Source organism: Phyllobates terribilis, unplaced genomic scaffold (genome assembly GCF_046119375.1).
Source record: "Phyllobates terribilis strain yellow unplaced genomic scaffold, ASM4611937v1 Scaffold_11__3_contigs__length_659146591, whole genome shotgun sequence".
NCBI lineage: Eukaryota > Metazoa > Chordata > Amphibia > Anura > Dendrobatidae > Phyllobates > Phyllobates terribilis.
In genome coordinates this window covers 293,914,933-293,942,435 of record NW_027362771.1, presented here as the reverse complement: position 1 = coordinate 293,942,435, position 27,503 = coordinate 293,914,933, and the positions used below count along the sequence as shown (strand labels likewise).

Sequence of the window (27,503 nt, the reverse complement as noted above, 5' to 3'; positions counted from 1 at the left end):
CTGGAGAGATAAAAAAAAGTATTCTAATGGACATACCTTCATTAACTATAAAGCTGACATCCATAGTGTGGATCCTAATACTGACAATATCTGCTATTCAGTGTGATACTGGATCTACTCTTTGGTGATCCCCCTCCCTTCTGGGACATTAGGTCACAGCTCAGGGGGGTGGCCTGCTCCTGGCTGCTAGTAACAGCCAGCTCCCCAATAACATCTCTTTCCATTCAGTCTGAAATCAGGCTGACTGCTGTACATAATGCTCTACTATAGCCTATTCTGACATGGGTCAATCAGAGCTCTGCCTCTACTCCCTACCTGATACGTAACAGTACACATTTCACGACTTGTACAGCACCTGATCACAGCCTGCATTTGTACAGCTTCTTTATGACATGTCCAGGAGGGTGGAGGGGCATTATGATTGTAATAAAGAAGCTGTGAAATTAGCGGGCATGGATCCCGAATGGAGAAGTGAGGGGAGAACAAGCAGAGCACAGAGGGAATGAACTGCAGCTTGCCAGTGTCTGGCCATGCCTCTCAGAAGGAATGGAAGGAGAATTTATCAGGGGGCTGGCGGTTATTAGAAGTTAGGAAGCCCTTTATCTGTGATGTAACATCCTAGAAAGGAGAGGGAGTTTTAAAGGGAATCCGTCACCACATTTGACCTATGTAAACTATTAATATGGGCATTCAGGATATAGACTGCAGATGGGAGTGATCCCTGTATACCACATATCAGAGGTCTTGTTGTTGAGAAATTATCTTTTATCACTTTATATAAATGACCTCTTCCAGGCTCTGTTGTATTGTGCCTGGAAGATAACTCCATACTAGACCAGGCACATTTTCTGTTTTGCTTTCATACATGCAGTTTAACCTCTTCACTACTTGTACGTTAAAAGTAGTATCACTGACTTTGATGTGGGCTTGCGCACCCAGTCCCCATCTTTCCTTTAATCAGCCATCAAGTGCCTATAACTGTTAACCGTGGAGTGGTGCTCTGCCTGCGACTGTTAACCAGTTAAATACCACTGTCAATCACTGACAGCAGCATTTAACAAGCGCCAGCAGGGAGCGCATCATTCCTTCCACCTATCGGCGTGCCTGTGATATGATCGCGGGGCGCTACTGGGCTGTTATGACAGCCGGAGATCTGCTGATGTACTGCTACATATAGCACAAGCGATTGGACGATTGGAGCTTCAAGTTCCAAGGGGACTCTTAAATTCAGTAAAAAGTTAAAAAAGTTCTTAAAAATATGAAAAAAAGAAAGAAAAACCCACAAAAGTTCAAATCACACCCCATTTGCCCTATTAAAAATGAAACAATTGAAAGAAAAAAAAAGTTCACATATTTGGTATCGCTGTGTTCAGAAATGTCGGCTGTAGCAAAATTTTAAATAAATTAAACCAATTGGTAAATGGAATTACTAGAAAAAAAATCAAGACGCCAGAATTACGTTTTCTTGTGGCCACTGCAATATTGTAATAAAATGGAATAAGAGGCGGTCAAAACATTGTGTCTACCCCAAAATGGTATCAATAAAAACTTCAGGTCAGGGAGCAAAAAATAAGCCCTCACCCAGCCACAGATCCTGAAAAATGACAACATTAGGGTTTGGTATCTGCATACTTGTACAGACCTGGGGAATCATATTGTGGCCATAAAAATTAAAAAGTTATGACTCTTGGAAGAAGGGGAGGAAAAACAAAAAAATAGATAATCACCTGATAGTGAAGGGGTTAAGGAGCTGTAAAAAAATTTCTTATTTAGATATTCATATCATTTTTGCAACTAGATTCTTAGGGTGTGATTTTTGTTATTTTCATACTCAGTGGAAGAATACAGGAAATATTTTGTCTAGTTTTCAAATTTTTCATTTTTTTTATGACTGCATCCACCGCTAAATTACATTTTTAAACTTTTTTTTCTCTGTAACAATTATTTTTATATATCGGACACATTTTTTTTGTTTTCTTTTGTTTTTTCTTTTACAGGGGTGGGTCTAGTAACCGATTTGCATCTGCCTTTAATTTATTTTTTTCCTGTTTTTAATTTGTATATTTTTCATTTATATAACACATTATGATAACAATCCCACATAAGGTCATAAAAGACCTTTGACAGACGTTTTAACAACTAAATAGTTTCTTTTAGCTGATTTCCTCTTTAACTGAGGCTGTTATGTTAGCTCCTGTCATGCCATGTGCACACGTTCAGTATTTGGTCAGTATTTTACATCAGTATTTGTAAGCCAAGAGCAGGAGTGGGTGATAAATACACAACTGGTGACGTGTTTCTATTATACTTTTCCTCTGATTGTTTTACTCCTGAAATTGAGACTCCATTCTGCAAAGCAGACCTGACTGGGTCTCATAGGACCCAGCAGCTCCTGCGCCTTCCCTATTTCCAGAGATCACATGATCACTCAGTCCAGAGGAGGAAGCACTTCTTTTATGTACTGTATGTATAGCTCATGTTCAGGGAAGGCAGATATGTAATAAATAGTGTTGAGCATTCCGATACTGTAATATCGGGTATCGGCCGATATTCGCGGTATCGGAATTCCGATACTTAATTCCGATACTTTTACAATATCGGATACCGGAATCGGAAGTTCCCATAATGCCTGCGCTCTGCAGTGTCTGTGAAGGATGACAAGTTGGATGGCAGCGCGATCCAGCCTGTCATCAGAATGCCATCCCAGCGGGGGAGAATTCTCCTGATTGTTTAAAAGCCGGCGCGCGGTAAAAAGCCGCCGGCTTTTAAACAATCACACAGCCCCATACTGCTTCCCCGCAGCCTCCGACCCCGATCCTCCGCTCCCCTCGCCACCTCCCATCCCGATCGTAAGTTAGGACCGGGCGGGGAGCGCAGCACCAAGGAGCGGGGAGTGAAGGACCCGGGCGGGGAAGCCGGCAGTGAAAAGACTTCACCGCCGGCTTTCCCGTTCTGTGCTGCGCTTTCCCGCCGGTTATTTCAAATGAACAGCTGAGGTATCAGGTGATGCCGATCAGCTGTTCATTTGAAGTCGCCGCCTTGCCCTCAGAGGGTTCATGTGAGTTCATGCTTGACTGCATGAACTCACATGAACTTTCCCACGGCCGCACAGGTCAGCCTCACCTCCCAGACCCGTCATGATTAGTGTGTGTGCGGGGTGTGTGTGCGGGGTGTGTGTGCGGGTGTGCGCGGTGTCTGTGCGATGTGTGCGGGTGTGTGCGGTGTCTGTGCGGGTGTGTGCGTGCAGGCAGACATAGGCCGATGTGACACTACTACTCCCATCGGCCTATGTCTGTCCCCCGTCCACTCCTGCCAGCAGGATCAGCTCGATGGGAGCAGTAGTTCCCATCAGCCTGATCCTGCTATTTAAATTGCCCTACTGTGTCCCCAATAAATGTTAAATACATGTCATTGGTGGCCAGTGGTTACCTACAATAAATTAGTTCATACATTACCTGTCCCCGCCGATCGCCACCTAAAATAAAGTAAAAAATAAAAAACTACACCTATACTCACCTAGACACCTAATTCCCCGAAGCCATCGATCTCCTGTAATAAAATATAAAATAATAAACCACAACCTTATCCTTACCCCTCCGTAGCAGTCCACGAGTGTCCCACGAAGATCTCCAGTTCAGAGCAGCCACATAGAATGTGACCGCTCTGAACCGCTGCCGCCGCTAGAATGACGGGGCCGTAAGGGTTCACCGGAGTTCAGGCAGCGCTGCTCCGGTTAGCTCCTTTACGGCCCTGCTGTATCGTGAGAAATTCCCACGGTACAGCAGTGCCGTAAAGGAGGTCTCCGGAGCTGCGCTGCCTGAATGCACTCCGGTGACCTCAGTCAGTGGCTCCCGCTGCCGGGAGCGGACGTGTTCCCGGCAGCGTGAGCTTACAGCAGCCATGCACAGCTGTCACCATCTCCAGATGTGACAGCTGTGCATGGGAGATCAGCGCAGGAACGTGGACAGGTAACTATTATTTTTAGTAAACTAAGAATTAAATAAAATTGTGTGTTTTATTTCAAATAAATTATTTTTTTCTGGGTGTAGTGTGTTTTTTCTTTTTAACACTTTGTAGGTTAGTAATGGGGGTGTCTTATAGACGCCCATCATTACTAACCTGGGCTTCATGGCAGCTGGCGCTGACATGAACCCCACCACTATTACCCCCTGCCACCGCACCAGGGCAGCGTGGAAGAGCGAGGCTAAGTGCCAGAGTTGGCGCATCCTATGGATGCGCCATTTCTGGGGCGGCTGACGACTGGTGTTTCTAGCCTGGGAGGGGGCCAATATTCATGGCACCCTTCCTGGGCTATTAATATCAGCCCCCAGCTGTCTGCCTAGCCTTTGCTAGCTATTAAAATAGGGGGACCCCACGTCATTTTTTTTGGGGGGGTCCCCCATTTTAATAGCTAGTAAAGGCTAGGTATTCAGCTGGGGGCTGATATTAGTAGCCTGGGAAGCTCCGTGGGTTTTACCCCCTTCCCAGGCTTCAAACATCTGCCCCAGCCGTCTGCTTAACCTCCGCTAGAGACTAAAATTATGGGGGATCCCACGCCATTTTTTTTTTAAATAAATCCTTTATTTTAACACTAAATGACATTTGAGGAGTTAATAAAGATGCAGTCCCTAAATTATTATTTATTTTTTAATTAATTTTTCCCAAAACTTTTGACGTGGGCTTCGCCATATTTTTGTATGCCAGCCAGGTACAGCATCCAGCTTCTATGAACGCGCCATTTTCCGGGGCGGCTGCGGACTGCAATTTTCAGCGGGGGGGGGGGGGCAGAAAGCTTGGGCCTCCCTGCGCTGCAGATTCCATCCCCCAGCTGCCTAGTTGTACCTGGCTGGACACAAAAATAGGGAGAAGCTCCACGTTTTTTTTTTTTTAATTATTTCATGAAATTCATGGAATAATTAAGAAAAAAAGGGCTTCCCTATATTGTTGTGTCCAACCAGGTACAAATAGGCAGCTGGTGGTTGGGGGCAGCCCGTTCCTGCCTGCTGTACCTGGCTGGACCCAAATATAGTGCAAAGCCCCACGTCAATTTTTTTTTAATTATTTCAGGAAATTCATGAAATAATTAAAAAAAAATTATGTGGGGCTTCGCCCTATATTTGTGTCCAGTCAGGTACAGCAGGCAGGAACGGGCTGCCCCCAACCACCAGCTGCCTATTTGTACCTGGTTGGACACAACAATATAGGGAAGCCCTTTTTTTCTTAATTATTTCATGAATTTCATGAAATAATTAAAAAAAAAAAATACGTGAAGCTTCTCCCTATTTTTGTGTCCAGCCAGGTACAACTAGGCAGCTGGGGGATGGAATCTGCAGCGTAGGGAGGCCCAAGCTTTCTGCCCCCCCCCCGCCCCCGCTGAAAATTGCAGTCCGCAGCCACCCCGGAAAATGGCGCATTCATAGAAGCTGGATGCTGTACCTGGCTGGCATACAAAAATATGGCGAAGCCCACGTCAAAAGTTTTGGGAAAAATTAATTAAAAAATAAATAATAATTTAGGGACTGCATCTTTATTAACTCCTCAAATGTCATTTAGTGTTAAAATAAAGGATTTATTTTAAAAAAAATTGACGTGGGGCTTCGCCCTATATTTGTGTCCAGCCAGGTACAGCAGGCAGGAACAGGCTGCCCCCAACCACCAGCTGCCTATTTGTACCTGGCCGGACACAACAATATAGGGAAGCCCTTTTTTAAAAAAATTATTTCATGAAATAATTAAAAAAAAATTGACGTGGGGCTTCGCCCTATATTTGTGTCCAGCCAGGTACAGCAGGCAGGAACAGGCTGCCCCCAACCACCAGCTGCCTATTTGTACCTGGTTGGACACAAAAATATAGGGAAGCCCTTTTTTTCTTAATTATTCCATGAATTTCATGAAATAATTTAAAAAAAAAATGCGTGGGGCTTCGCCCTATTTTTGTGCCCAGCCAGATACAACTAGGCAGCTGGGGGCTGGAATCCGCAGCGCAGGGAGACCCAAGCTTTCTGGGCCACCCCTGCTGCAAATTGCAGTCCGCAGCCGCCCCAGAAAATGGCGCGTTCATAGAAGCGCCATCTTCTGCCGCTGTACCCAACTCATCCAGGGCCCTGGTGCGGTGGCTCACTGGGTAATAAAGGGGTTAAGGCCAGCTTGGCATTATCAGCTGGCCCTAAGCCCAAAATTCATGGGGTCACGCCAATATTAGACATGACCACCATGAATTTCTAGTAAAGTATTTAAAAAAACACAACACCCAGAAAAAAGTCCTTTAATTGAAATAAACACACAATTCTTTATTGTTCTAAATTAAACCATACTTACCACCACGCCCATTCCAGCTGAAGCCAACGATCTCCTGCAATAAAAGTAAAATAATAAAGCAACATCATCCTTACCTTTCCATGGCTCCCACGACACATCAGCTCTGCTACATCGAGATGACAGGCTGGACCGCAGCAGAATGCTGCCATCCATCCTGTCATCCCGCAGACACTGAGAAGCGCAGGCATACTTCCACTCCTCAGTGTCTGGCTGTGACGGCATCCAGATGAGCCGAGGTCATGTCCAATGAACTCAGCTCACCTCATGTACGTCACTGACAGCGTGGGAAAATTCTCCTGCACTCAGCACTTCAGCGTGAGAATTTTCCCACGCTGTCAGTGACGTGCATGAGGTGAGCTGAGTTCATTGGACATGAACTCGGCTCATCTGGATGACGTCACAGAGAGACACTGAGGAGCGCAAGCATGCCTGCGCTTCTCAGTGTCTGCGGGATGACAGGCTGGATGGCAGCTTTCTGCTGTGGTCCAGCCTGTCATCTCGATGTAGCAGAGCTGAAGCTGTCCTGGGAACCATGGAAAGGTAAGGATGAGGTTGCTTTATTATTTTTCTTTTATTGCAGGAGATCGTTGGCTTCAGCTGGAATAGGCGTGGTGGTAAGTATGGTTTAATTTAGAACAATAAAGAATTGTGTCTTTATTTCAATTAAAGGACTTTACTCTGGGTGTTTGTGTTTTCTTTTAACTTTGACTATGGGGTTAGTAATGGGGGTGTCTTATAGACGCCTCTCCATTACTAACCTGGGCTTGATGTCAGCTGGCATTATAAGCTGACATCAACCCCAACCCTATTACCCCCTGCCACCGCACCAGGGCAGCGTGGAAGAGCGAGGCTAAGTGCCAGAATTGGCGCATCCTATGGATGCGCCATTTCTGGGGCGGCTGACGGCTGGTGTTTCTAGCCTGGGAGGGGGCCAATATTCATGGCACCCTTCCTGGGCTATTAATATCAGCCCCCAGCTGTCTGCCTAGCCTGTGCTAGCTATTAAATTAGGGGGGACCCCACGTTATTTTTTTGGGGGGGTTCCCCCATTTTAATAGCTAGTAAAGGCTAGGTATTCAGCTGGGGGCTGATATTAGTAGCCTGGGAAGCTCCGTGGGTATTACCCCCTTCCCAGGCTTCAAACATTTGCCCCAGCTGTCTGCTTAACCTCCGCTAGAGCCTAAAATTAAGGGGAACACCACGCCAATTTTTTTTTAAATAAATCCTTTATTTTAACACTAAATGACAAGTACAGTAATCAACACTGTCACTGTACTTCATATATATGTGACTGACATGTTTCTATCTATCTAATCTATGTGTGATTCTCTATTCTTTCTATTCTAAATTGTCGGGTACAGATGCTGAATTGCCGGCCGGCTTTCTTAAAGAGACGGTGCATGAAAACACTATTATTTTTTTAAATAAATCCTTTACACTAAATGACAAGTACAGTAAGCAACACTGTCACTGTACTTCATATATATGTGACTGACATGTTTCTATCTATCTAATCTATGTGTGAAGCTCTATTCTGTCTGTTATAAATTGTCGGGTACCGCTGCTGAATTGCCGGCCGGCTTTTTTAAAGAGACGGTGCACAAAAACACTAATATTTTTTTTAATAAATCCTTTACACTAAATGACAAGTACAGTAAGCAACACTGTCACTGTACTTCATATATATGTGACTGACATGTTTCTATCTATCTAATCTATGTGTGAAGCTCTATTCTGTCTGTTATAAACTGTCGGGTACAGATGCTGAATTGCCGGCCGGCTTTTTTAAAGAGACGGTGCATGAAAACACTAATATTTTTTTTAATAAATCCTTTACACTAAATGACAAGTACAGTAAGCAACACTGTCACTGTACTTCATATATATGTGACTGACATGTTTCTATCTATCTAATCTATGTGTGAAGCTCTATTCTTTCTGTTGTAAATTGTCAGGTACCGGTGTATGCCGCTGATGAATTGCCGGCTTTTCATGTCATTCTACATTATTCTTAGTTGTTTTACTTCATGTAGAATTAACCTACAAGGAAAGAAAGGGTTTATTTTCATTCCGATATTTGTGTCCCATTGACTTGCATTGGTTTCCGGTATCGGAATCGGCGATATCCGATACTTTTTGGGTATCGGCCCGATCCAATCCGATACGATATTTCCTGATATCGGAAGGTATCGCTCAACACTAGTAATAAACCATCTCTGCCTTATCAATGGAAGTCTGGTTGTGTCTGAACACGGACTGTCTGGACGTTTATCATGTATGAGTTGTTCAGAAGTAGTTAATATAGGATAGTTTGTGTGTTTATTTACTTACTTTTTATTATTTTTCTAATTTGTTTCTTTTTGTTATTCTATGAATTATTTAAAGGAAATCTGTCATCAGGTTTTTGCTATTTTATCTCAGAGCAGCATAATGTAAGGGCAGAGAAATTGATTCCAATGATTAATCACCTGCTAAGCTGCTTGCTATATTTTCAAAAAAATCAGTCTTTTATCAGCAGGAGATTATCACTGGAAAAGTACTGGACAAAAAGTAGTCCAGTTAATCTGTGTAACCCCGCCCCCACCACTGATTGGCCGCTTGCTGGCAATATACAGTGTACACAGGAATTTGCCTGTGGGTTATACACAGCTCAGCATTCATAACACTGCTACATTTACAGCAGAGAAAACAGGGATTTTATTAAAACTACACAAAGCAGTCCACTAAGTGATACACTGCTGGAGTCAGGCTCTCTGCCCTTACACCATGCTGCTCTCAGATTCCACAGCAAAACCCATTAACAGATTCCCTTTAATAATTTACTTTATTTACTTATTTATTAATTTATTACTTATTTATTTATTTATATACCATTTATTTTATGGTATTTTGACTTAAGAGAACATAAACCATATACTACACTATTCTCAAAATGGCTGTTGATGGAGGAGCATGTGACCAGATCTGTCAGTCACCCTCCCCAATTTAAAAGCAGCTTTGCCATGTTAGATGTTTTCTAGTTAGAGGAAGCTGATGGCCGGGTCTGGTCACAAGTCTCTCCATCAGAACAGGAGATCTCTGCAGTCTGTCAGAATGGCTGCACTCACAAGTGCAGGAGGAGATCCTGTAATACTAGTAGGTGGCAAAAAATAATGATACCCACAAATTTGTAAAAGAAACAAATAAGTCCCAATTCATTAAAGCTTTCACTCTAGAATTCTGGCTTAAAAGCTTTGAAACGTCCCCAAATTTAGGCACAACTCGGAGTTGCGCCTACGTTTTGCGAATATTGGTGTCTTCCTGCCAGCTCCGCCCAGCTCTGCTGACATGGGTGGACTTGGGGCAATACAGGGGGTGAATTTGATGAGCCACTTGTCTGTACGCCTCTTCATGAATCAGGAGCATCTGTCTCGAGCATGCCACCTCATCAAGACTGGCATGTGCAACGAGGTCTTGATGAATCAGTTCTTTTGAGTTCTTCTAATTGGACAGAATATCCATACATATAAAGGCTGCCTCATCTGTGTGTATAGTGTTGCTATTTTGCCTTATATACGCTTCTAGTAGTTTAGTAGAGCTTTCACGGGCTTGCTCACCCTCTCTTTAAAATGTTATGATTCTTCTCATTCTGTCCAAGTCTACATAGCAAAGCCGCATAAAACAGAAATCATTAGCCTATTGTGTCCAAGTCTACATAGCAAAGCTGCAGAAAACAGAAAGCATTAGCCTATTGTGTCCAAGTCTACATAGCAAAGCTGCAGAAAACAGAAAGCATTAGCCTATTGTGTCCAAGTCTATATAGCAAAGCTGCAGAAAACAGAAAGCATTAGCCTATTGTGTCCAAGTCTATATAGCAAAGCTGCAGAAAACAGAAAGCATTAGCCTATTGTGTCCAAGTCTATATAGCAAAGCTGCAGAAAACAGAAAGCATTAGCCTATTGTGTCCAAGTCTATATAGCAAAGCTGCAGAAAACAGAAAGCATTAGCCTATTGTGTCCAAGTCTATATAGCAAAGCTGCAGAAAACAGAAAGCATTAGCCTATTGTGTGTACTCTTGTGACTGGTTATAGGAAGTTTCGCCCCCATCAGTTCGCCCCAGGGTACATTTCGCCCCCGCACATTTCGCTCCTATCATTTCGATGCTGGGGGCGAAATGTACCCGGGGGCGAATTGCTGGGGCGAACTGCTTGGGGCGAACTGCTGGGGGTGAAACATCCAATTCCCCTTGTGACTAGTATATAAACCTGAACATTTAAAGACTTTCTTTATATGGACAACATTATTTTTAAACTCAATTTCTAATAAAAGGTTGACTAAAAAAGATATACAGTCTTCAGCTCATAAATTTTCTTTGAAAGCATAAAACTAATTCTGTATTACCTTGAGTAACTTTTTTTCCTTGCAGTGTAAGTAGTTTTTGACCAATCCCCTCTGTATAAAGGCTTGTTGAATCATCTTTTGGAAAGTCTGCCTGGAATCCATAATCTTTGACTTCAAGAAGGGTAAATGGAGTCACAAAGTTATACTTCATGGCAAGTTTGCTGGCCTTATTTGTTATTGTCTCTCTCTCAGCATCACTGTCACTTTTATGCCATGCTGTCAGTAGTTCCTTAAAAGTCAGGTAACCCCATAGCCGTTCTATGTGGTTCTTGTCCTCAAAGATCTCAGATCCTGTAATTTCATTTTGGCCAGCACCGTCAATCTTTATATCGGCTTTTAGGATAACATATTTATTGCTATTGCTTGCTTTGATTTCCACATGCAAAATATTATTGGATTGATTAACAAGTTTTCCAGCCACCACAATTTCTGACCCATTAAAATAATTGTAGAACATGTTCTGGGTGATGTACTCAACACTGTTTTCTGGGTAGTCGATGCGTATGTCAGACAACAGAGGTGTGCCAATCTCATCATAAAACCTGAAAAGCAAATATTAATAATAAAAGTAGTGTTTACTTGCTATATAGATCAATCAGTGTATATTGTTAATAAAAAAACAGAATAACAACTATTATTCGGCTATAGTGGTCGTTTTGTAAAACAGACAGGTTAAAACAGAGAAGCAGAAGCCATACACTGTCCAAATAACATTTCCATACAAGTACCTAAAAATGAATACTGTACAGTGCTGCCACTGGCATTCACTGCAGAAATGTACAGCACAGAAGCAACAGTGTTATACAATGCCTTAAAAAATATTACCATAAAGTGACCAAATAATATCAACCTACATTAATAAAATAAATGCTATACCAATAATATTAAGATTCATGGTGGACACAGGCCTAAGGCCATCTAAGACACCCCCTTAAAGGGGTATTTTCAAGTTGTCTCTTGACCTGTTCTCAACTCTGCAGTCTGCTTAATTCCTGGTTCCCTTGAGAAAGCAGGACATGTTCCACGCAAAACGCGCGTCGGGAAGTGGCACTGGTTTTACCCATTACTTTGTCATCAGTCTCTTTCAGGGAGACTGATTTTATTTTGAGTTATTTCTCATAGGTTTTCCCCTTTGAAATGCCTTCACAATTCCTGACCCTGGCATATTATTTACTTTAGCCATTACTGTTTTGGGTCATGAGATGCTAAGCCGTTAGTTAATTTTTTGTGGGACTTTTCTGTTCTATACTCTTGTCATCTAACTTCATAACCCTTAAATAGGTGTTATAGGCTCCCTGATTTGCTGATGTCCTGGCTGTTACTATGTGACTGTTCATCCCTGTCCCCTTACACATGTCTGTCATTTATATATTGTATTTTTATGGATTTATATATGATTAATAAAATTATTGATTTTATCTACTTTTCCATAAAAAAAACTCCATTTTCGTTGCATGCCTTGGAGTTGTCTCTCATTAGTGGGTCATACTCGTAGTACGGATTGATGTGCCAGCTAGTATTATGACTTTGGGTTTCTTAGCATTAATTTAATTCCTGGTTCGTAGTAGAGTAGGCTTTCCCCCATGAGTGACAGTTCTGGTGAGTAGCAGAACTGTAATATTAGTAGACCTTTTTAGCTCAGCACTAGTTCTCTTGTACACATCAGCTATCAGTGCTTTATTCTGAATTATATTTGCTTATAACAGAGCATTTGAACAAGCACAAGACTCTAGACACTGAGAGCTGTGAAGCTGGGTGCCAGGGGATTGTGATTACACATGACTAATAAGTGCAGTTCGTCAGGAGCAGGGAGGAAGTGAGAAGCTAACTGCTGTAGAGAAATAAATGGGCAGGAGAGAAGTGGATGGGATTTTAGGAGTTAAAGGGGTATTCCCATCTCCAAGATCCTATACCAATATGTAGTAGGTGTAATAATAACAATATTAGCAAATACCTCCAATTAGCAATGTAATATAGTTTTTCTGATTCGCTATCTCTCTTTCCTCTTATGCAGGCATCGCAGGACCTTAGGTATCCATGGTTATGACCACTAGCAACTAGCTGTCACTATGTCAGTGGACGTAACCATAAATACCTAAGGTCCTGCAATGCCTGCACATGAGGAAAGAGACATATTGAATCAGAAAAAAACTATATTACATTTCTAATTGGAGGTATTTGCTAATATTGTTATTATTACACCTACTACATATTGGGATAGGATCTTGGAGATGGGAATACCCCTTTAACTCTTCTCCTGTAATGTAACTACTGAGCATACCTGGCCAGGCTCTGGTAGCTAAACTCCATGGATACATGGTGTTCACTATGTAAGATAAAAGCTCTTACAGTAGGAGAATGACTGTAGATAAAAAAACAAGTCAGTTGCAAACTTGCTAATTTTCATGTTGTCTAATTATATACCTTGAGAATACCCCTTTAAGCAGGTGTGATGTTAGGTCACACACCCCAGGGTAAATCCTGGCTGCAGTGTGGTATACAAATCATGTTGTGGAACCATGGATCTGTCAAAGCAGGCATTAGAAAGACAAGTAAATTCTTTTATGTTGGTTTAACCCTTATCCAGCTTATTTCTACATTTTACAAAGACAGAAAGAAAACAGCAAAATGCTTCATTGATTGATTGCACACATATATAAATACATATAACATGAAAATGCTGGTTAACTTTATCTTTTCAGTGCACTAGCTGGTGTTTATTTTACTTGACCTGTGGGGGCGGATATAGATCAGTTTGATCGAATAAGAGAAACATTTTATAAAAAACCTTGCATGTCAACTCACTTAGAGAGGATATCAGTATTACACCGACACACATATCTCTAATTAACCTTCTGAATTTTCAGCTGTGCAGCACGTAAATGGTAAAAATTGCTACAAGTAGTTCAATTTATCCAGGCTGTGGGAATCTTCATCAGCTATAAGCTATTCCCTCTGAAAATATAGTATTTGTATTCTTTGCCAGCATAAACTCATTTAATTATAAAAAGAGGATTATGCAAGTTAGAAGATGAATGAAATAAACATTGTCCTGCCATGTAAAAGTATCTTCTATGTTATTTGGACCTATGGAGCAGGTTGAGATGGGAATAAAGTAAGGACGCCCCTGATTTCTAGAATAAAGCACAATATTGATTTTAATATTTTCATTTATACAGGGTTTGGAAAAGATGTTTAAAGCTTCCCTGTGTCTGGAGTTTAAGCTTTAATCAGGTGTTCTAGTTTGGGTACCACAAATGCCTTTTTGAGTAATTATGTGACATTAGGTCAGGACTGGATTGAGAATGACCTGAACCCGGATTGGGTTTAAATTTGGGTTTCACCCCACCGGCATGCTATAGTCTTAGTTAAAATCTATGGTCTAATCTAATCCTCTAAGATTCTCATCAAAACCTGCTTTAAATACTTTGTTCTGAACAATTCAATGGAAAATCCATTTTGCTATTTAAATGACAATGGTTTTTTTTCACCTTACTCTCCTGCAAGGTTTTGTCCACTACTAGGACAACCCTTACTCTGAATGTTTCCTCCCGTTATAATAAAAACACCTACACTCACCTCTGGTGGCGGTGCCACTCCCGCAGTGTGGACACTCGCTCTACTGGTGCTTAAGCAATGTTGTTACATCACACGAGCCCTCGCCCAATCAGCATGGGCGTCACTGGCCCCGCCTTTGGACAAATTGAACATCAAGAGGAAGTGAGAGAGCAGCCAAATCTCTGACTTCCTGTTGATGTTCGAACCATCTGAAGGCAGGGACAGAGAAGCCGGTGTGACGTTACAACCTCACGCGAGCGCCGTCACCGCTGGAACGAGCATAAGTGTTTTTATTTTAATGGATTCCGATTGAGAAGGGGTTGTCCTAGTAGTGGACAACCCCTTTAATGTTGTTCATGTTCTGATATGCCTGGCTAAGCGAGTCTGAAACTAAAATAATCAACCAACACAAGCCAACATTCCAATCCATTAAAATCATATTATTTATTTAACAACAACAAGACAACCGATACTAGGAGCTGAATGATATGGTCCTTTTACTCTATAATGGTTTTAATAGACATTATATGAAAGTCAACAGAGCGAGGCTAACTACTTAATCTGTATGCGGGTGTTCTGACTCCCCTGTTTGGAACTGTTGAAGGCAAGAAGGATCATACATGTTGAAATTTATGATGCCTGATACTTTTTCTTTATAGGGAAGAAAGGCCACCAGATGTTTTTGGCAGGGCTTATTTCCAGAACACATACAAGCTTGGCCAATCTAAGCGTAGAATGGTATGGGGAGGTTGGGACTGGAAGGGATAGAAGTCAGCCAAGTGGCTGTTCACCCAACAGCTAGCTAAAGTGTATAGGCAACTTAAAGGGATTATTCCAACTTAGCAAATTATCACCTATTCATAAAATTGGTGATTATTAAAGATCTGACAACTGGGACTCCAACTGATCCTGAGAACAATAGTCTGGAGTGCCCTGTGTGACTGGAGTTGCTGTGCGCCACCACTTCATTCATTGTCTATGGGATGAATGTAGACTACAGTATTTGTGAGTAATGACAAAAAAATTCTGGGGTTATACTAGGCTCCTTTGCAGATGTGTCCCTTCTGATCTTGTAAGTTTGTGTACTGAACAATGGCTTCTATAAATAATATTCAATTTGCTTTAAGGAGAGCCAAGTTATATACCGGGGTCAGTGTCCATTCTGGAATTTCTCCTGGGAAACAAACAGGAAAAATAAACTATAAAAATTGGTATTAGCGCTACAGTAAGCCACGGGGAAGCTTCTCTGGTGATTAGTGTGTAATCACTGATTTGTCAGTAAATATTATCTGTAGAGTTAGCTGTGGCCAGATATAGCTTCACAGTTGCTGAGTTGTGGTCACAACTGTTATACTAAGCTATGTTAATAAATTGTAGTCATGAATTGATGAATTTTAATTAATTCTTTTTTTCAACTTAACAGTAGATTATATCCAAAATTTCAAGATGAAAGAACTGTCAGTTAGTCAGCTAAGCTGGCATATATTGAGGTTGTACCTTGTACTCTACTACACGATGATACACCCAGGATATCCTCAAAGTTACCTCATCTCTAACAGGCTATTAAAGAATGGATTTTCTAATTCAGACAACCCCTTTAAGAATATCTTTGGAAACTACATACCCTTTAAGCTGAAGTGCGGCATCCTCATCTTCACTGATCCGCCTCATCATGCCACAGTTTTCTAGAGAGAGTTTCTCTAGTAGATGGAAATCCACATCATTGCCAATTCCAATGCTGAATAGACAGAACTTTTCTCGAATGACAGTTTTGGTATTTCCCAAAATTCGGCTAGATTCAGTCTCCCCAGTGGTAGGTCGCCCATCAGTCAGAAATATAATCAGAGAGACGCTCTTTTCATGCTTGCCATTATTAGCAAGGTAATCATTCAGGAGATTAGATGCCGTCTGGATACCACCATTTATATTTGTACCTAAAGTATGGAATATTTCCATAATTATATTCCATGGACAAACCACGACATACAATAATAATAAAAAAAAAAACATTTTCGACATTAATCTTCTGTTTTGAAATGTGTTATTAAATGAGTCTATTACCCGGTTTTTGCTACCCCACCTGAGAGCAACATGATGTAGGGGTAGAGACCCTGATTTCGGTGAGGTATCACTTACTGGGCTGCTTGCTGCAGTTTTGATAATATCACTGATTTATCTGCTGATCTACCAGTTTTGAGACTGCTGAACCTTGTATAACCCCTCCCCCACCACTGATTGGTAACTTTCTGACTATGCACAGCGTACACAGAAAGCTGCCAATCAATTGGTGAGGGTGGTGTAATAGAGAGCTGAAGAATATGGAGGACTACATGGTAGCAGGTTTCCTACTCCTCTAGTGATAATCCCCTAGTGATAAACTGTGATTTTATCAAATCTACAGCAAACAGCTCTGTAACTGACACCACTGGAATCAGGGTCTCTGTTTCTACATCTTGCTGCTCTCAGATTAGGTTACAATTGCCTGATGACAGATTCCTATTAAAGATACATCTGATACACTTCTATAAAATCTAATGTTATTAATATGTTGCAATATTATCAGAGGTGCTGCACTGTCATTATTCTTATATTTTGTGACCCAATGTTAAAACGTTTTTAAACATGAAGCACCTTTTAAATGTAATAATCTAGGGAATAAAAAACATTAAACACAACTCGAGATTTGCAGGACCCAGTACATTGACCACGTCGGTCTGTGGCCGCTGACCAGAAGCCCTGAAGACCTCCTATCTCTCAGCATCCACAGCTCGCTGGTGTGACGTCATTGTTGTGGCGTGACGCACATGTGATGGCTCACCAGGCCAGCTAAGTAAAGGAAGATTGCCGGGAGGTGGGAGGCTGGTTTCAGGACTTCTCATCAGTGGCCACAGATTACTGACATGGTTGATTCGCGCAAACTCTAGATACAATTTTGCTCTAACTTATCATGGGTCCTGTGTTTTTGTGTTAATTAGACTTGAATTGTCAATTGATAAATATTGACTCACAAATTACACATAGAAAAAATATGTTGTATATATTTTGTATACATTGATATATATATTTACAAAGTCATTATGACTAAAGGTTTTATAAATCGTGTCATATCTCTATGGGACCGATATATATATATATATATTTTTTTTTAATTGTAGGGTTAAAATAGTAATAAGTAAAATTAAAATATAATATTCATAGAGATTGCTTGTCAATGCATACAAATTAACACAGAGAGAATTGTATGTGTTAAATGCCGCTTAAAGGGAATCTGTCAGCAGGTTTTTGCTATGTAATCTGAGGGCAGCATAATGTAGGGACTGAAACACTGAATTCAGGGATGTGTCACTTAGGCTGTGTGCTGTGGTTTACTTACAGTGAAGGTTTTATCACAAGGACAGGACATTGCTGTGACTAGCTGGCACAGGAGAACGGGTCCAACTCCGCCCCCTTCTGTGATAAGCAGCTCACTGTCAATAGACTATGTACATACAGAGCCTGGTAGGGGCAGGAGGGGGTGGGCAGCTTTTTGAGCTCTGCTTCATCCTACATCTAAGAACTCTGTGTGAGAAAGGCTGCACACAGTGATCTACGTGTATCTGCTGACAGATTCTCTTCAAATAGCAGTTTATGAGCACCTACCTCCGTTAGGTGATAAGCCAAAAATAAATTTTTTTGCATCTCGGATATTGTTAGGAGAAACTTTTACAAGCTCATTTGGCTTCCAAACTTTGATTTTGTTGGAAAATCCTATTATATTAAAGTGATCGTCGGGCCTCAGATCCCGAAGAATTGTAAATAATGCTTCTTTGGTCTACAGGGATAAAAAAAGACATTCAGCTCAACAAAGAAACTTATATATAAGCAGGAGGCATTTGATGCCAACTAATGAAGAAAAATAACATTACGTCACCATTAGAAGAACAATCCAGCAGTTAGAACTTGTACAACAGTCGGTTATACAACATGTCAGACATTTCTAACTCACTAGGTCACACTTCGTTACATCAGAATTAGTCGAGGGTAAAGCTTTCCCTCTTCATGCCAAGGACCTGTGCACATGGGTGCAAATTCTCTGGAGCATTCAAAAAGATATTCTGTTGTAAGCTTTTTAATCTTGCTTGATTAAAATGGTTCTGACAATCCTTTCCCTCGACATTCACTAACTGGAGATCTTGCTTGCAGTTTTTTTTCCCATGCTAATACTCTATGCAGTAAAACAGATGCTATGGTATAAAAGCAGCACATGGGAAAACACTGCAAAGTCATATGTACGTGTAGCATTTGTGCTTTGATTGCTGGTACAGATTCCATATTAAATACAGTGCAGTATACTGGATGTGAATGGAGTTTACACATCGCATTCACAAGCTGTGGAAAAATGATTCAGTTTATTTACATGATTGTCAGTCATACAAGTGACTACATCCTTCCGGTGCCAGGTTCATGCAGCCATGTTTCTGTACTCCTCCGGTTTACCATAATATGACTGTAATTCTGGCTGCAGCCATATAGAGTAGGCTTGGTATGCCATATTTACAGTAAGTGCGCTAATGATATCAGCTTGACTTTTATATTCATCCAAAAAGCAAAAGCGTGTAAGATAACGAAGCATCTGAAGTATGAGAGTTTCTGTAATTATAAACTTTTACGAAATCTTTCGTCCTTCTGATTAGCGTGCAGGAAGAAGATAAAAAAGTAGCATATTTTCTACACAGTTGAATGTGGATACAAAGGATTATTTGTAAGATAGAGCCTGATGTTCCATAGCTGGACCCATGAACTGTAACCAGCTGTAGATCTATACCAAGAAGAAATGATGCGATTCAATCCATCACTGAAATGTCACTTCAATAATAAAGGTCATTGTGGCCGGACAACGTAATGCTTAAGTGGTCTTCTACATCAGCACATTGGTATTTAGTCAGGGCCAGCGCCAGCAGCCGGAGAACCTGGGCAAATGACGGTGGCCCAAGGCGCCCATGTTTCCACTTGCGACATTCATCAAACATATATGACAGACGTGCACACTGCATGTATGGAGCAGGTTCAGGAGCTGAGCCTTCTCCATACAGCTCAGGTGCTGGCTGTGTTTTACAGTCTAAGGCCACGGCCCCACTATCAATATTTGGTTAATATTCGGTCAGTATTTTTTCTCAGGAGCGGAAGCCAAAACCAGGAGTGGGTGATAAATACAGACTTGGTGCACTTGTTTCTTTTATACCTTTTCTCTGACTGTTCCTCACCTGGTTTTGGCTCCCACTCCTGAGAAAAAATACTGACTGAATACTGATCAAATACTGATAGTGGGGCCGTGGTCTAACTGCTGCAAACTGAGCTAGCTCTGTCAATTGTGACAGCTCCATAATGGTATAAATATCCCCCATTCTGGTATGTATGTCCCCAATAGCCCCCATTCTGGTATGTATGTCCCCAATATCCCCCATTCTGGTATGTATGTCCCCCACCCTACTATATGTCTCCCTGTTCTTTAATGCATAAAAAGAAATAAACAATTATACTCACCTCCCATCCGCTCCTCCATTGTGCGGCGTCCTCTTCTGAAGCCGGCAGCTGACTTCAGCATGCAAGCAACGGGAGCACATGACATCACTGCATGCGCCCTCAGTCACATGCACGCCGTAGTTGTAAACTCTGTTGTTCTGCTCTACCGGCCGTCTCATCGTCTGCAATTGATGGCTAGTCTTCCGGACCCAAGTATTTGGATTGCTTCCCGGATAGTCATCCTCAGGATTCAGTTGCAACGCTGTAATTTCTTGACCATTCCGGTCAAATAACAGCATGTATGGTGAGTATCCAGTAGTTGTGTGGGCTCTATTATTGCACATTCACACCAATTGTGCAACGAACTCCAGCAATCTCAACTTCCTGTCTACTTCTAAGGTCCGCAACATCTGCAGCAGAGTTCGGTTGAAACGTTCACAAGCTCCATTCCCTTGTGGATGATATGGCGTAGTCCAGGACTTACAATCCCATAGAGGCGGTGCAGCTCTTCCATTATTTTCCCTTGAAAGCAGGCCCCTTGATCTGAATGTATTCTCTTTGGGCATCCATATACATAAATGAAGTCCTGGCAGATGGCCAGGGCTGTCACCTTCGGCGTCTGATCTCTGGTGGGGGTCACCACTGCGAACTCAGTAAAGTGGTCGGTCATCACTAAGCAATACTCATATCCATTATGAGACATCCGGATTATCAGATAGGCGGCCATTAGTACTTCTAAGGGTGCGGAGGCCCAGTTAGTTTGAATTGGGGTTCTCTGCTCTGGAGGCTTTGTCAGCTCGCACTGTCGACACCTTTGGCAGGTCTCTTCCACAGTATGCCGCAATTGAGGCCAATACACCAGCTGCTGCAACCATCGGAAGCTCTTCTCAGTATGGAAGTGGGCTCCCTCCTCATGAGCTTCTTTGGCTAGGCTTACCGCCATGCCTTCCGGAACCACCACCTGCCAGGTCACGCCAAGCTCTCAAGGTAACTGGATTCTTCAGTATAACAGGCCATTTCTCATGAAGAGCCTCTCCCACTAGCCCAGGATTTATAAGGTGCTTGTGGACAAAACTGTTCTTGCCTCCTTGTCAGGCTTCTGATCCAAAGTGACCCACTCTGGTAGCTGTGCTAATTCAGGATTGGACTGCTGCAGTTGCACCCACTCGTCTCTTGGGCGACCTAGAATTTGGGTGGGTTTGGGCTCTTCTCTTGATTCTTGGGCAGCCACCACCGCTACCGCAAACCGCTTGAATTTTGGAGTTTCATCACCTTCCAATTCTTTGTCTGCGTTCTTCTGCGGGTCGGACTGTGTCCCCTGGGACAGTGCATCTGCATATATGTTCTCAGACTTCGACCGATAAGAGATCTTGTACTTGTACATCCTTGCAACCCATCTCCGTTCCAGTGCAGCCAACTTTGCGTTCTCCAAGTGAGTGAGGGGATTGTTGTCAGTTTGCGTATGTACTTCTGATCCTGACAGGTATTCTGCAAATTTTTCAATCATGGCCCACACCAGTCCCAGCAGTTCCATTTTGAATGAACTATTATTATCAGGGTTCTTTTCAGAGGTCTTCAATGAATGACTGGCATAGGTGATTACCCTCTCACTTCCTTCTTGCATCTGAGCCAGCACTGCTCCCAACCATTCCATTGGTGTACAGTACGAAGGGCTGGGAGAAGTCGGCATAAGGCAACACAGGGGCCTCAGTCAGTGCCATCTTCAGTGCCAGGAAAGCCTTTTGTTGCCTGGTTTGACTGGCGGTTGGTTCCTTCTGCGGTCCCTCTTAATAACCCATGTAGGGGTGCTGCAGTCTTAGCGAAGTTCTTGATAAAACTCCGGTAATACACGTACAGCCCTAGGAACGCACTCAATTCTCTCAATATACTGGGTATGTTCCATTTTTGCACAGCGGACACTTTTTCCATGTTGGGATAGACTCCTGAGCTAGAAACTGTGTGCCCCAGGTACTCACTTTCTCTCTGAAATAAATGGTGCTTCCGAGGTTTGTTCTTCAGCCCAAGTATGTGAAGCCGTTCCAACACCTGCCCCAACCTGGTAAGATGTTCCTCAAAGGAGGGGGAGTAGATAATGATATCATCAGGGTTGCTTCAAAGTTCAGGTCTCCAAGGCACCTTTCCATCAAACACTGAAATGTCCCCGCGCAATTGTCAACCCAAAAGGTATCTGGTTGAACTCGAAGAGATCCATGTGAAGGATGAAGGCAGTCCTCGGGCAATCCTCAGGGACCTGCCAGTAGCCGCTGGCCAGATCATGGGACGAGAAATACTTACCTCTGCCTAAGGCAGACAGGAATTCTTCAATCCTGGGGAGGGGGTATGAGTCTCGCAGGGTACAGGTATTCAGTCATCGAAAGTCCACACAGAACATCAATGTCCTGCTTAATTTTCCGTACTAGTACAATGGGTGCAGCCCAGGGACTTTAGCTCTCCCGTATCACTCCATTCCGCAGCATGTGTGACAGCAAATCCTTTACTTCCTGATACATTTTAAGCAAGATCTGTCTATACCTTTCTCGGACAGGGGCTGTAGATCCCATAGGAATCATGTGTTGAATGGCCTTAGTGCACCCAAAGTTGTCATTGTGCTGAGCGAACACTACTTGAATAGGTTTTCTACCTGCTTCACTTGTTTGGGAGTGAATTCTGAGAGGATTGCTTCCATTTGTTCCAAGAGGTCGCGGCCAGTCTGGGCTCCACTTCTGACTTCCCTGGTGTTGAGCGATACTGACAGAGTCCACGGATCTCCTTTCACAGGGGTCAGTTAAATAGCATCGGACCTGGTGAGATCTTCCGGCATCACATACACTTGAGCTACCTCTTTCCAGAAAGTTAATTCTAAACTTGTCCCACTTAGGTTAATAAAGCGCACGGGTACACGTCCTTGCTGGACGGTGGCTAGGAAATGGGCAATCAGCAATGCCGGGATCACTTTGTTCCCTTATGTGGGCTCAATCTGCACTTCTACTTCTTCCAACGACACAGGGCCCGCACCAGCATGGTGAGTATGGTTTGCCCCGGGGGTAGGGTCACTGTAGCCTCTGGGGGTACCACCACCATACCGAGGTGTTGAGAGGTGGTTGGTAGCTTCTAGATCTGACAGACCTGTACTAACTGCTGGAACACTCTTTTGCTCGCATGATGTAGGGTTACTCAGGCCCAACTATTTCTCTGTCTTCCATCAGCCGAGAATTCCCCCACCTCTTTCAGGACATTCATCCCTAAGGTTACAATGGGTCCTCCTCCGCTGGGTCCTTTCACTAACACGAAAGGACAACTTTTCTGCCCAGATCTTTTCAGCACACTCGTATGGTCATCCACACTATTACGGCCATCGGGATGGGCAACTGGTTGGCGGCCACCAATCAGATGGTTGGATCCCTTCTCCAGCGAGCAACGTCTGGGAAGTGGGCTCAATAGCGTTCTTCCAGCATAGGGGTCACCTGGGACCCGGTGTTCATCAAGCAACAGATGTGTTGTCCATTAAACTCAGCCCAAGTAATAGGTCGTTCGGAAACAATATATTCAGAGCTTTCTGGTGTGTGAAACCCCACAGAGTGCTCCTTAACCATGGGGCGTACTAGTTTAACCGATGCCCCCTTCTTCTTCTTTTCCAATTTGGACAATTCTGGGAGATATGTCCGTTCTGCAGCAAGTCCAACATTCTACACCATGCTCCTCTGGTGGATAGCGGGCTCGGGGCGGCTGAGCACGGGGTGGAAGTTATTTCAGTTACGATCTCTCCCCGTACCGGGTAACAGGACCAGACGTCATGTTGTCAGTGGGGGTCCTCCTAATGCCACATAGTTTCCCTCTGATATCCCGGATCTCTTGTCATAACTCTCGTGTCCAGTCCGGTTCCATATTTGTTGATTAAGGAATGGTCACTTCATGGCTAAGGACCATTCCTGTGAGAACAGGGATCTCTTGTTCTCGGACCCTTGCCTCTGCCCCAACCTCCAGGAAGCTTATATTGGGGTTAGAGCGTAGACGTTCTTTCAGAGTCTGCCTCAAGTAGGGGTCTCTCAGGCCGGCCACCAACTGATCTCGCAGCACCTTATCTAACGGGTCCAGCACTTGGCATTCTTCCTGTGTCTTCTTGGTGATATGGGCCATCACTTCCTGCAGCATGTTTACATACTGGGCCACAGTCTCACTCTCCCTTTGGACCCGATGGAATAGGCGCATACGTAAGTTACCCAGGTCCGTGGTGTCACCATGCATATCCTCTAGGATTTTTATCACTTTATAGTCTCACGGTCCCTTGGCTGTCAGTACATAACTGTCTGTCACGCCTCTCCATGTAGGGTCAACATGGCCAGCTCCGCCTGCAAGGTGGGGGTCATGGGGTACATGCGTAACATGCTCCTCAGTCGCTCCACCCAATCCCACAATAACAAATTGTTCCCAGTAAACTTCGGAAGGTTACCGAGCATAGCCCCCAGGGGATTGTTCCCCCTGAAGGACTCGGTTACTGACAGGTCTGATATTTCTGTGCTGCAATGTTGTATCCTGCTGACTTCGCCAAATGTAAATAGGTCACGGAATGCAACAGGCAGATAAGAGAAAGGCAGAAGTAACCAACTTAAATGTTTATTTCCCTGACGCAGGGATGGAAAGGGTGTGTTTAACAAGAGGATATTACAGATGAAAACAAAGTAAATGCAGTATGAAATATACAATGTTGTTATCAGCACACTGTGATTCTTATAGGAAGTTCTCTATACTATCTAGCTAATCTCCGATGCCGATAGTGTTCACACACATATAAACACAGTGTCCATAAACATATAACGTATTATCACAATGCTCCTCTTGTCTCTTCTAGGTCCTAGCGGGGGTCTTTGTTTTTTCCCGCTAGGCAACAAATCCTTCTGACAAAGTCAAGCAATATTCTCTGGGCCTCTTTCACACTGGCAGGTCCCTGTCCCACCTGCTTCACTACCCCAGACTGCACCCTGCATTGGAATTAACGGCCCGGCCCACTTGCACCTCTGATTCACCGCCACAGATGTCCACCTCCAGATCGAGGGCCCCACCGGATCTTTTGTGCTTGCGACGGTCGTTTTCTGGTTCATGGCATCATCTGGACCCTGCTCGCTTCATGAACCTTGACTGTTGTCGTCCGGACCTTACTCACTGGCACACCATAACACACTGGTTCAGGCCTCTTGCCTCGTTCCAGGATCTCGTCCACTTGCACACACGTCTTGCCCGTCTCACCGGTTGGCGCCAAATCTTTTCCCGCCTTGCCGCACTGGCCTCTTATATCATGGAACTGTGTCATCAAAACCACATGATCTGGTGCTCCGCCTAGACTCTTCATCCCTGAAACTCTTCTTCTTCCAGGTAGTTCCGCAGGGTTCTGATCGGGCAGTAGGTGACAGTCTCTGGCCACAAATGCCGTATTGCGCTGGGAAATGTTATCCTTTGTGGTACACCATCTTACATTTATTTCCTTAAATTAGCAAAATCTGCATTCCATAGAGCTACGTCAGAAGACAAGATCAGTTAGTCTTCATTAGGTTGATCTCTTAATAAATCGGGAGCCATAACATTCGGTGTCATTCCTGAGATTTCCACCACACAGAATCTTCCACATTGTACCTGTATCATAATAACATTGATTTCATGTAAGTGGAAAAAAAACATGTTAACAATGCAGGTCGCATGTTATAACTTCACTATGGTTTGAAGATGAGCCTGCGAAGTCATGTATAAAAGCTGGATAAAGACATAAAAGAATATATTGATAGCCTGTTGATCTGCATTCCTATGGTAGAGAGTAATAGACCACAGGTCAAGACAAGAGCACAGCTAGGGAATGCCAGGTGTACTGGGATATATTCAGGAGAACAATACTCTCTCCTGCCCGTGCCTTGTCATTTTTATGCCTCACTGCAACCTCAACAGCATCCTTGTGTGCGAATTAAGTACATGTTTTCAGTGACTCTGGGAATTGCTTGGTGTTGAAATTAGCATTACTGTTTGCTCAGAAGCAGCCATGGAGTTTCTTTGGCACAGCTCACAGCAGTTCCCATTGGAAAGCAGCCATTTGTTTATTACAGAGAGCCAGTCCTCTTGCCAGCTATCCTGCACTAACGAGGAATGCTTTCTCAGGGTCAAGGCCTGTGTTTCTTATCCAGCTCTGGAGGCCTCTGCATGGACAGAAAAATGTAAGATTGGATTTTTTTTAGCTGAAGATTGCATAAACTATAGATTATTACATAAGGCAGGAAATATTGAATGTTTGATGGCTATAAGCATTGATTAATTTGTCACTTAAAGAGTAACCATTGTTTACATTTTTATTTCATAAATCACTAGTACACAAGAAATCTGCTTTTTTCTCCTCCTGGACTGATCTTTCATTTTCAAAATTCTCAATTCCCAGGTAATATCTGTATTCAGTGATTACTGAGATAGGAGCTTGCAGTTGGTACTGATAAGATTCTATGTAGTTGGGAGGGCAGAAGGGAGGAACTAGAGACAGAGCTCCTCCCTATTCCTCCCTTCTATATAGAATTTTATAAAAACCAACTGTCATCCTTTTCTCACTCCTGTGAAATGAGAATTTTGAGAATGAATGATTCAGTCCAGGAGGAGAAAGAAGCAGATTTCTCTGATAAGATATATTAAAACGTTTCTTATTTTCATGTGCACTATTGATTTATAAAATGAAAATGAGGATTACTCTTTAAGCAGTGACACCTGTAGCCTGCTAAATATCAGAGTGGTCTAGTGCTTGCCCCAATCCTGCAACTTCTTTGCACTGGTGTCTTTATAACAAGACACAACATGCATACCTCACAACTTTTGAAGAACAGAAAGAGGGGCAAATTATGCGGTGCGTCGCCTCAAATTTTGGCCATGCCCCTCGCCACACCCCAAACCACGCACATTTACAATTTATTTCTACCCTGGCAGAAGGAGATGTCAGAGGGCGCTCTCAGTCAGGGACATTCAGCAGACGCCCGAGATTGCAGGGCATAGACCCAAATCCGGGACTGTCCGCTGTATCTGGGACAGCTGGGTCTACAGTCATGGCCAAAAGTATTGAGAATGAGACAAATAGTAATTTTTCCAAAGTTTACTGCTTCATTTTTTGTAATGGCAATTTGCATATACTCCTGAATGTCAAAGAGTGATCAGCTTAACAGCAATTACTGTACTTGCAAAGTCAATATTTGCCCAGAAAATGAACTTTAACCCCCAAAACACATTTCAACATCATTGCAGTCCTGCCTTAAAAGGAGCAGCTAACATCGTTTTAGTGATTGATCCATTAACACAGGTGTGGGTGTTGATGAGGACAGGGCTGGCGATCAATCAGTCATGATTAAGTAAGAATGACATCACTGGACACTTTAAAAGGAGGCTGGTTCTTGGTATCATTGTTTCTCTTCAGTTAACCATGGTTATCTCTAAAGAAACACGTGCAGCCATCATTGCACTGCACAAAAATGGCCTAACAGGGAAGAGTATCGCAGCTACAAAGATTGCACCTCAGTCAACAATCTATCGCATCATCAAGAACTTCAAGGAGAGAGCTTCCATTGTTGTCAAAAAGGCTCCAGGGCGCCCAAGAAAGACCAGCAAGCGCCAGGACCGTATCTTAAAACTGTTTCAGCTGCGGGATCGGACTACCAGCAGTGCTGAGCTTGCTCAGGAATGGCAGCAGGCTGGTGTGAGTGCTTCTGCACGCACTGTGAGGCGGAGACTCT

The 27,503-nt window shown here is 43.1% G+C and overlaps 1 protein-coding gene across 1 annotated transcript in view; it reads right to left on the bottom strand.

Annotated features, from left to right (window-relative positions):
- The window catches only part of ITIH5 (inter-alpha-trypsin inhibitor heavy chain 5), a 92,108-nt gene that overhangs the window by 8,475 nt on the left and 56,130 nt on the right, over positions 1-27,503 (bottom strand). Inside the window, exons 8-10 of the mRNA XM_073652447.1 lie at positions 17,896-18,067; positions 15,881-16,190; positions 10,699-11,240 (exon numbers count right to left, since the gene is read on the bottom strand). Coding sequence (XP_073508548.1) covers positions 10,699-11,240; positions 15,881-16,190; positions 17,896-18,067 — 1,024 coding nt within the window. The remainder of the gene's footprint in view (positions 1-10,698; positions 11,241-15,880; positions 16,191-17,895; positions 18,068-27,503) is intronic.